At 30.5% G+C, this 10877-nt stretch overlaps 1 protein-coding gene across 1 annotated transcript; it reads left to right on the top strand.

Annotated features, from left to right (window-relative positions):
• Positions 1-2129: 2129 nt before the first annotated feature.
• Positions 2130-9470, top strand: LOC124370878 (pancreatic triacylglycerol lipase-like). Its single transcript, XM_046829182.1, has 6 exons — positions 2130-2325; positions 4895-5018; positions 6109-6257; positions 7630-7878; positions 8821-9006; positions 9226-9470. Exons 1-6 carry the CDS (start codon positions 2217-2219, stop codon positions 9372-9374), a joined length of 966 nt encoding a protein of 321 aa, XP_046685138.1. The 5' UTR covers positions 2130-2216; the 3' UTR covers positions 9375-9470.
• Positions 9471-10877: the final 1407 nt, after the last annotated feature.

Below are 10877 nucleotides of genomic sequence, written 5' to 3'. Positions count from 1 at the left end.
CAAGATTTGACATGGAATGTTCATATATCGATTACGTTTGCTCCAAATTATCCTCAGGAATGTGTGTTTTGAAGTCTCTAGCTAAATACTGCCCTATTCAGATTATGATGATGGCATTTTATGGCTTGATCTATCCACATCTCATGTACGGACTGATGTTGTGGAGTGAATGTGCAAGTAACCAATTTTTGGGAGCGTGCAAACTTAAAAAACAAGTGATACGCATCATAGCAAAATTAATGGCAGGGGTTCATCTCATTCCCCAATATGCCAAATGACATTTAAAATACGTGTACACTTAAAGAATTTAAACTTGTTTGAAACAGTGTTTAGTGTCAAACGCATTTTATAGCATGGGAGTTTATGGCATTTTATAGCATGGGAGTTTATGGCGTTTAACTGGGAGACCTGGGAGACCGCACAATCAGACAACTTACTCCTGAATTGAGGTGGGAAATATTGGAGATGAACGGAGTAGTGTGAGTGTCAAAATGTATGTATAAATGAGAGTTTGATGTGGCATGTGTGTCAAAATTATTAGATACTTGACATTTGCTATACAAATGTACTTTTTGTCCCCCCAATAAATATATGACTTGACTAATAGAAGTTAAATTTTAATATGTATACTCAAAAATTGGTTTTGACATTCTTTTCAGATGGTTAGTCCAAAAAGACTAATGCTCACATGACAAATATATTTACGTGTTTAAACAATCACTTCGCAGTAGCTCCTCAATGTTTTGATGTTCAATAGATTAATTTAATTTATAATATTGTATTTCTGTGAGTTTTACTGCATATTTTTCTAAGGAGCTATTTTTAACACTCTGCAATGAAATATTAATAATTTATATTTTTTAAGAAAGTAAAATTACAATATTGTCAACTATTGTCAACCATTAGTTCGACAATTTTGTGTGTGAACATTTAGTATTTAGTATATGCTTATTTTTATTTTTTTTGTAACAAAAATTTAAGACTAAAAACTAGGAGGAATGAGTAATATGCTTGCTAGTTCAACCATACTATTGTCATAAATGACATAAAAGTTATTCAATCACCATTTCATAACAATATCTTAATATTTCTTTTAATGAATTAAAAAGCTTTTTTATTTAAATAGAGGGACTAATAATAATCCTGCAACTCTTGTGATCTGAAAAATGTGCAGTATGAAATAAAGGACATAAATACATTGTACAATAATGTGCACTCCTGGACATCTGTAAGGTTGCCCAGATTTAAGTGACACATTGGTTTTTGCTGTGCCCGGCGTATGTTCAACTAAGTCAGAAGTGAATCCTCCAAGGGGATAATTTGTTTATGTGAGTGGATGAGAAAATTAAGGAGAACACACGATTCACATTGAAAATGCTTTCAGATGAATTTACACAAGTGTCAAGAAATGTTTTGTGTAAAATTATACACCCAGGCTCATAGTTGTCACAAGCTATGTTCCTGCCAGGTTTCATAATTATCCATAGATGTTTCAAAATTGCTCAAAGGATAATTGAAAACAGTTCAGTTGGGAGTAGTTCACTCACCCACATTAAAACCAAGAGTGCACATGAAACAAAATTATGGCAAGTGCCTAAAAATTATGGAAACCATGTTGAAAAATAGTACAACCTTTCATCTAAAAATGAAATTATTTTGAAAAAATCTTAAAAAGTATTGTATTTTTATTGTATAATGGTACTTACTTTCCATAGACACATCTTGTGAATATAAAAAAGCAAATTTTGCCAGCATAAAAAATTTTCATTCTATTTTCAGTTGTTCAGAATAAGTTTCAAGTGTCTAAATACTTTAAGAGTAAACAAACCCAGTGCAGAAACAAACAGGCTTTGAAAATATGTGCAGTAGTACTTAAAAAAGTGATTTGCTAAATTACCAATTTATTCTTGATCCTTAATACATACTGTTCCAGTACTTGATCTGTTGATTGAGTAGATTAAAAAACTAAAACAATAAATTATTATTGCTTGTTTCTAATTTAGGAAAAAAATAATTGATAAAAATTCAGATAATTCTTATCTGGTTGCAAAACAAGAGGGGCCAACACTGAATTGACAGAATGATTCTAAGAATGTGTTGATAATTCAATATTTTTAATAAATAGATGTAGTCAAGACAGAATAGTTCAATGATTGAATTGAGTACAGAGCTCTTGTAGATAAAATCTGTGATGTTACGACAGCTTCTCATTCAAGATGATTTTCTTCTTCTATATATGTGTTATTACATGCCAACTCTTTTATGATCTCCCAATAAACAACACTCAAAAAACCCTAGGTGAAAATGAATATACCAACCATTCTGGTAAGTCCTTCTAATTACTAACTTTATATGAAAAATTAATTTGTTATCATTTACTTAAAAATTCAGAAATCAGAAACTCAAATCATAATAAAGTTACAAATTAGCCCCCATATAAGTCATAGCAAATAAAATTTATATTACAAATTTGAGTTTTTATTATTTTTAAATCTAGTTACATTTTTAATTTTATAAAATAATGAGTTGTCTTAGATTGTAGCAGATGCTAGAATACAGTTTAGCTATATGGGATCCTTGAATAGAGGGGATGGTTTAAAATGTGATGTCTACACATGCTTAGGGTTACCCTCCTCCTCAACTACATTTTAGTAATTCATGCCATAATTTATGAAAACATTACTAAACGGCTTATTGCTAAGCAAACTATAAAAAGCTAAAATAAAGTTCTAAGTGTATAAGTATGTGGGTTTCAATTCTTAATTTTGGCTCTGGAGGGGACTAACCCCCTACTCACTCTCCCTGTATTTTCGCTACAGCCTGAGCAAGTTACTCGCTGTGTGTGCAATAGTGTACATTATTGACGTTCTCTAGAAGGTACCTTTATAGATATGATTACATTTGTGGTATATAAATAATAACATGGTTTGTGCAAATACCTTGATGCTGTAGACTAAGTCACGACATTGTCGTTTTGCTATGTACATGGGGAATAAGTTTTAAAAATTAATTTCAAATAATATCGCAAACTATTCAAACCAATAAAAATTAAAAAAACTATTTAAAGAATATTTAATTAATTTAGCAGTCTAGTTAATATTTCCTTTGAGGAATTTTCCACCTCCAGTTAAAGGATTTACTTTAATATTTCAATTTATGTATTGGTCCATCCGTTTGTGCAATAAAAATAGTATATGTATAATTTTAAAACTTAAATAATATATAATTATTTTGATTCCACGATAGAATAATTATAATAATTTCTTCTTAGAATATATAAAAATGTTAGGAACAGTGACTTGTGAGTTATATTACATCTCACACCATTCATTTCTATACATTTGTAAAAAAATGAATAAAGATCTTTTGACTTGACTCTGTTACTACAATCATATATCACAGTGCAGTACAAGAATTCAACTTGCTTTTACGCAGCTTTCTAAACTAATAAAGAAACAAACAACATTACCTCACCATGTATAAAATTAAAATTTGAGATTTTGATTAGTATAAGCAGTTACAGATTTCGGTCCCCTTGTTAGTGGAAGTAATACACATAAACTTAATTAGAAAGATACAACAATTACTAATTTTTTATGTTTTAGAACTGTTATATTTTTATAAATTCAATTTTACTTTTATATTGAGAAAACTTGTTTATAGGTAGTTCTATAAAATATAGTTTTTGATTATATTTATTTTTTACTTCCTTCTGTCCTAATGAAGGTCTATGGAAGTGTAAATAGGGGGATTTATGGGAGACCTTGACAGAGAAAAGGATTAAGAGAAATATAGTAGACAGAGTCAGAGTTGTACAGTGATAATGGAAACCGTTTAAGGGTAGTTTAGAGTAAATAGGTTGGCTTAAGTAGTCATGGATTGAGACAAGGATGTGCACTTTGTATACATGTTAGATAAGATAATGAAGGAGTTGAGGTATGAAATTAATGAAGAGGCATCGTTTAGGGAGATTTAAAAATACATAGAAAGTAAGTACAAGCTACATTGGAGAAGCAATGTGGAAAAATTCCAGAGGAAAAAGCTGAAGTGGTTTGGAAATGTGGAGAAGATAGGAGAGGACAATTTTGTAGTGGAGATACATGGTAGTAAAATGGGAAAAGGGAGACCAAAAAGAAACAACTCGCTGAGAATGCTGGAAGAGTGAATATGATAAGAAGAAGAGTGGTTTTTTTACCAAACATATCCAGTCTTCAAGAAGGCGTAAAACTGCAAAATATTACCCCTTCTTCAGTTTTATTTTGATTAACTTTTTTTACAAGTCATTATCAAAATTGGTAGTATCAATTATCAAAAAGTTATGTCCCACTTACGTAAAAGAGTTAAAAATATACTATAAAATAGAAATTTTATCTCTTAAAACTAAAACAAGTAAGAAAATTTTAATGTTGAGTTTAAACTCCAGTTCACCTTTCTTTTATTGCAGTATCTGGTATCTGATGCTGTCTCAGACTTGACTCCTGGAATCTGGAGTCATGTTCGTTTGAAGAGATGCAAAGAAAGTTGGTGACGAAGAATCTCAAAATGAACCTTTATGTCATTTCGACATCAGAGACACCTATAAATAGGTGAAGCGGTAGTCTCACTGTCTCAACAGGAACACTCAATCGTGTCAATTGTTCTTCGTCACCGACTTTGTTTAGATCTCTTCAGACGATTATGACAGATTCTAGGAGTGAGAGTTTCAGATACCAGACTCTGTAATAAAAGGAACTGGAGCTAAACTCAACATTCAAATTGAATCAAACCTGCCTACCATAGCTATGTTATATGAAGTAAGAAGATTGATTTTAAATATTTGTAATAGCAACTAATTATGTGTAAAACCATCATTTGATCTAGAGTGATGTTTTAAGCCAAGTAATTTGTTTTTCAGATGTTGGATTTATAAATCCGATTGAAGTATGGTTTCAACAAGTATGTAACTACTGCTACAATGAGTGGGAAGCATCCTATGTTGAGAATGCTTCATTGTACACTACGTTCCTCTTGTTCACAAGGTAAATAATTAATTACAATAAATATTCAATGATTATTAATTAATTTATAGTATGAAGAGTTCTGACTTTAATTAAGTTTTGAAATAATCTGTTAATGGTTTGAACTCAAATAAGGCATTTAAAATAAGTAGTAATGCTTGTCTATTAGTTTCACTTTATAATTTGTAGAGACAGTGAAATCGTTGGAAAAGAACTATTTGTAATGAGTTACTTTATTTTATTTTATGCTAACTTCTCAATTCACCCGTATACAGCCTAGTGTAGCCATATGATCACAGCAGTTCCTACAATACTCACACAGAGTGTGCATTTCTCACTTTATTATTCACGCTTAAACTTAAACCAGTCTACGAAATCTTTTGTGGTTCCTTAGCCACCCAGATTGCATTGATACCATGAAAGAGTTTCATAACCTGTTATTTTTATCAGTGTGAAATGGCAGCAAATTATTTTACAGTAGTTGTAACTATTATATTTCTATACATCCTCCATTCTCTGTGTAAGCAGCTGTCACATAACCTTTACAGTCTACCATCCTGCCATCCTGGTTCCAATTTCTACAGGTTTACTGGAAAGATGAAGTATGTGTATAATAAATTGTCTATAAAATTAAACCTTCAAAAAAGCTATCTTTAAAAGATTTTTTGTCCCTGAGTGTAAAAGGGGGTAAGCCTTCCTAATAAGGACATGTTTGATAACTAGAAACGTTGTATACATGAGGAAAAAGAGTGCAAAAAGTAATTCCAAGAGTGCAATTGAAACATATTTACATTTTATTGTCTTAAGATATCAGTAAGCTCTATTGGAATTTGATAGAGGTAGTGTCATTGGGTTGCCAGTAAGGAAAAATATACATTTGAGCATGATGCTAGTTTTAACAAACTCGGTTTTGATGAAATATAGAGTCAAGATAACCAACACAAACCATTACTTCATATTAGATATATTCAGCTGTACAAAGTGTTAAATCAATGACAAAGTCTGCTACACACAATTACTAGGTGTGTAAACCAACATGCGGTGTGGTAACAACACCTTAAATGCTGTTAGTAGGTGTTAGCAATAAAATTTTGTATTTTTTGTTGAGCAGAGTCTCCGATGTGAAATACACAGTAGTAACTATCGGTGACCCTGAACTCTTGTATGAAGCAGGGTTCAACTCTTCTAAAAACACCAAAGTACTGATTCATGGCTGGATGGACAATGCAACTGTTGATTTTTCTGAAGATCTTGAATACTGTAAGTTACGGTACAAAATATTAATTTTATTTAATGATATAATTGTCTAAGTGGGAATTCATTGTAAAGAATGATCTATTTTTTAATTGATGGCTCTTTGTGCAAAGGATACAATAAATAATGTCCTGTCAAAGTTATGGAATCACTCAATATATGGACTGAAAAGTTTTACATTACAGAATACATTTTTTCCATTATTGATCATGTTAGTAATTTTATAATATTAAATAGCAGTAGAATATGTTACCAACATAATATTTTAATCGCTCTCTTGTTTCTGTGTAAATTGGACATTGTATTTTACTATTTTCACATTATCACAAGGTTCTAAAAAGTCTAGGTCAATTATACATTTATATTGCATCAAAATTAAAGTTTTCATAAAAGGGCTTTTGTGCATATGAAGGTTAATCCATCAACTAAATATATAACTACTGTAGTACAATGTTTTAGTACTACAAAGTGTCAAATTATCAAAAACTGCACAAGTATTAATCAAGTCAAGTGTATATATATAAATATTATACTTTACTGCTATGATAACCACATAAAATATTTTTTTTGTCGTAAGAATGTGGCAACATAGACAATTATAATTTTGTTGATGGTTTTTGAGTCACAAACAAGAACAAATAGATAATGGACAGTCCACTTCATTTTTAGCAAGACTAGTGCGGACTATCCATGTCTCTTTTGACAATATACTATGAGGGGTTTCATATTACAATATCCCTTTCATACTAGAAGGCTTCATAAAATCTTAAAAATTAAAACATATATTGATTATATGAGAATTAGACTTATAAGGTGGGTTTAATACATATCAGACTATCTGTACAGCTTATATTTGAATCTCCACTGTAAGTATCTTAACCAAAATTTAAATCAAATCTGTCAAACTTTAGAAAAATAATTTTAAAAGATATATTACTTGCATTATTACTAAATATGTCATAAGTATAAGCAAGTACTGAACATTTAATAAAAATAGTTTTTTAAACATTTTTGTACCAAAGAAAATGTGGACTAAAAACATAAATAATATGAAATGTCCATATAAAAGTAAACAACGTTTACTTGGGAAATCCCAACATGTATATTTCTTTTGAAAATCAAAAGTTTGATTCTTGTACCAACACAATGCTGTTTTCCCCCTATTATTGAGATTAAAATTAAAAGGTTATTATAGATTCACTTACATAATCAAACTTACAGAAGGATGTTGTGTTCATTGCTTTATGGTTTTCTCCCATTTGTTCCAAATTATAAATTTTCAACTGTTCATATAAAACTTTTTTTAGTAACAATGACTTATTTAATAATAATGGTTTTTTTGTGCAAAGCAACCTGATTCTTTGAACTCGCTATACAGCATATCTGCTTGCTGAGGACTTGAACATCATCGCAGTAAATTGGGCCAGAATGGCTCAAACATTTTACCCTCTATCTCGCAGTGCTGTCTCACCGGTCGGCCGCTACACAGCCAAATTTGTGGACTTTTTGGCCCTGGAAATGGGAGTCTCCCCTGCCTCGGTCCACCTCCTCGGTCACAGCCTCGGTGCACACATAGCTGGAGTTGTTGGGGAGTCAGTCACTTTCGGGAACATCTCCAGGATCACAGGTACAGACTTTCAAGCCCACTGCGTTTTTGTTTTGTACACTAACAATATGATACTAGACAGTCTTTCATTAAATTTATATTGGTAATGAGCAATTACACCCAACTTCCAAAATGCTAAAAGAGTGTTGTGTCTGTAAGTCATGGTTTTAAACAGCTGGGTCTGTAAAAGTAGATGCTTAACTTTTTTCCTAAACAAAATAAGGCATAACATCAGAATATTTGACCAACTTCATGTATTCTTAATGTACATGAATGGTTATGTTTTAATTCTATTAAAATGTATTATAAGTATTAGTATTAAAACATAAATGATAAGAAAATGTTTATCATTTTATTGAAAAGTGTTCAGTTTTAATATAGTCAAACATATTATGGTAAACAATAGTGGTAGTCTTTGAAAGGATACTTGGAAAGTGAAATTATCATTTAATGTTAAACTTGAAATATAAACGTTTAAGTTCATTTGTATTTATTTTACCTATTACTGTGGTTAGACTATAAGTTAAGTTGTAATAGTTGTACATTATTTTGTGATTAAAATATTATTTTGTTTTTTTTTATCTAAAATATTTCATGAGATTAAAAATAATATTTTGCAGAATCGAGACACTTACCACTTTCACTTCCTACCAGACCATAGTAGCTGTGTGTGCGTGAATTATAGACGGGTCGGTAGTCAAAGTTTTAACACTATATACTGCAGTTATAGTAGTGTCCACATTTACTAGATGTTCATTCACACCCTTTCTTTTAATCTGATGTTCATTGCAAAGATAAATCACCTACTGTTATTTTTATTTAAAAAATCTCTGTTAACCACTTGTATTTGACAACAGTAAAGGAGCAACTCAAAAAGTGAAAGTTTATATTTATTTAGGGTTTTGAGGTGTCATTATTTTAATGGTATTAAATTAGATCAAAATACATATTGATCCATTGTAGGTCTGGATCCGGCTGCCCCTCTATTTGGATCTGACCCTAAAGGCAGGCTGGATCCAACTGATGCCCAGTTTGTGGATGTGATACACTCAGCTGGGGGCTATATAGGCTACTACAATCCTTGCGGCCACATTGACTTTTACCCCAATGGTGGAGTTCCAATTCAGCCAGGGTGTGGGGTAGACATAGGTAAGAAGTAATATTTACTCATATGGAGACTTTGGAATCATGTGAAATAACATAAATAACTACTTCATGTTATTATTTTTAAATTTTATGAGAAATAATGAGTAAACTAATAAATTGTAGAACAATCATACCAATTTTAAAATTAAACACTTTATTTGTTCTAAATAAAAAGATTCCTACATTATTATATAGATATAATTTTAATGTTTTATTTTCCAGGATTCTGTTCACACAAAAGATCCTATATGTATTTTGCTGAATCAATCACTAGTCTTGGATTCATCTCAAGAGTTTGTGACAGCTGGGATGACTATAAACATAATCGGTGCATGAACAATACAAAAAATGTGCTGGGTGTGAACATGTAGACCAGAGGTAATCTATCTTCCAGGATTCAAATTCAGACACTAATAAAACAACAGAATACTATATGAATAGCTTATATGTATATGCATGGCATAAGTTGCTTCTTTGTTTAAAGTTTGTTATTGATGATGGAAGGGTTGAAAGAATAACAAGATTTCGGACATTTGCCATCTTTATATTTTACAAAAGGTATAACAAAATGTTTCGAGTATTGCAATCTATTCTCTTCATCAGGGGTGAGAGGTTCATACAAAAATAAAAAACAGAAAGAACAGAGAAAGGAAAAGAAAAGGGTTAAAATTTATCTGAAAACTGCTTGGAGATAAGCTGCTTGTCCAGGCGTTGTCACTGCACAGAATATAAATCCTAAGCACAAGTCACGAGTATGAGAATTCAAGAACACCACATCACACAGCACAGGCAAAAGTGTTATGTTACTTATTTATTACATTAATATTATGGTGTCTTTGTGAAAGGTGATATTCTCAAAACAAAAATATAATACTGATATTCTTGTTGTTTCAGTGCCAAAGGAAAATATTATCTTCATACAAACCCATCAAGACCTTTCGGTGCATGGAATGACTCTATTGCCTTAGAATTAAGCTAACCATTTATTTAATAAGCTTTAATTTATGAATAAAATCTTTTAATTTTTAAATCTTGTGATTTTTATTTAAAAACTTGTGTTTGTGAAGAGAACATTTCTTGGTAGGTTAAAACCTTCCTTACTCTGCAAGTAAGAAAAGTTCTAACTGATTTAATAAATTTCTAATTAATAATTTTTTTGTAGGTGGATATATTTTTCAAAAAAGTTTAATTTTGGCTAAGGTTGTTTACCTTTGTTATAAGCTGAGAGAGCTTTTTACTATCTGACATTGAGATAGTGATAACATAATGTATATAATAATCAACTGTAAGGTGAACAATCAGATTAAATGACTCATTCTGTAGGGAACATGAGTGGGCCTTCACATGATGTGGGAAGACGTCTTCTTCATAAATCTAAAGAATTGCCCTAATTTTGTTATAAAATAAACACATCTAATTTAAAAAGAAAAATAATTAATAATATATAAAACTTAATGTATTATCTTTCTATATTCGTAAATCAACTTAAGATTTTGATTGTCAATAATTGCGGTCACCAAGGTCCATAAAACATACTTAAATTTGTAATTAGTTTAATATTTTAAAACATGTTAGAATTGTGTATCAAATTAAAGTTATTATTTTACTGACTCAAATTCATCCAAGTTTTGAAAAAATGCAAAGCATTATGATGTAATGACTCTTGATTAATGAAAATTCACATCATGTAAACATATTGAACAACTTTACTATTGCTCATTAAGGTTTATGTTGAAGGATAATTTGTTTTTACTCTCCTAATATATATATATATATATATATATATATATATATATATATATATATATATAAATGGATTAGAGATTTATTTAACAAAGGGAGAAAAACTGTGATCTGTTCGGACTATTAATTCC

This window comes from Homalodisca vitripennis, unplaced genomic scaffold, assembly GCF_021130785.1.
Source record: "Homalodisca vitripennis isolate AUS2020 unplaced genomic scaffold, UT_GWSS_2.1 ScUCBcl_626;HRSCAF=3045, whole genome shotgun sequence".
Taxonomy (NCBI): Eukaryota; Metazoa; Arthropoda; class Insecta; order Hemiptera; family Cicadellidae; genus Homalodisca; species Homalodisca vitripennis.
The sequence above is the reverse complement of the archived record's forward strand: the minus strand, read 5'-3'. Positions and strand labels throughout refer to the sequence as shown.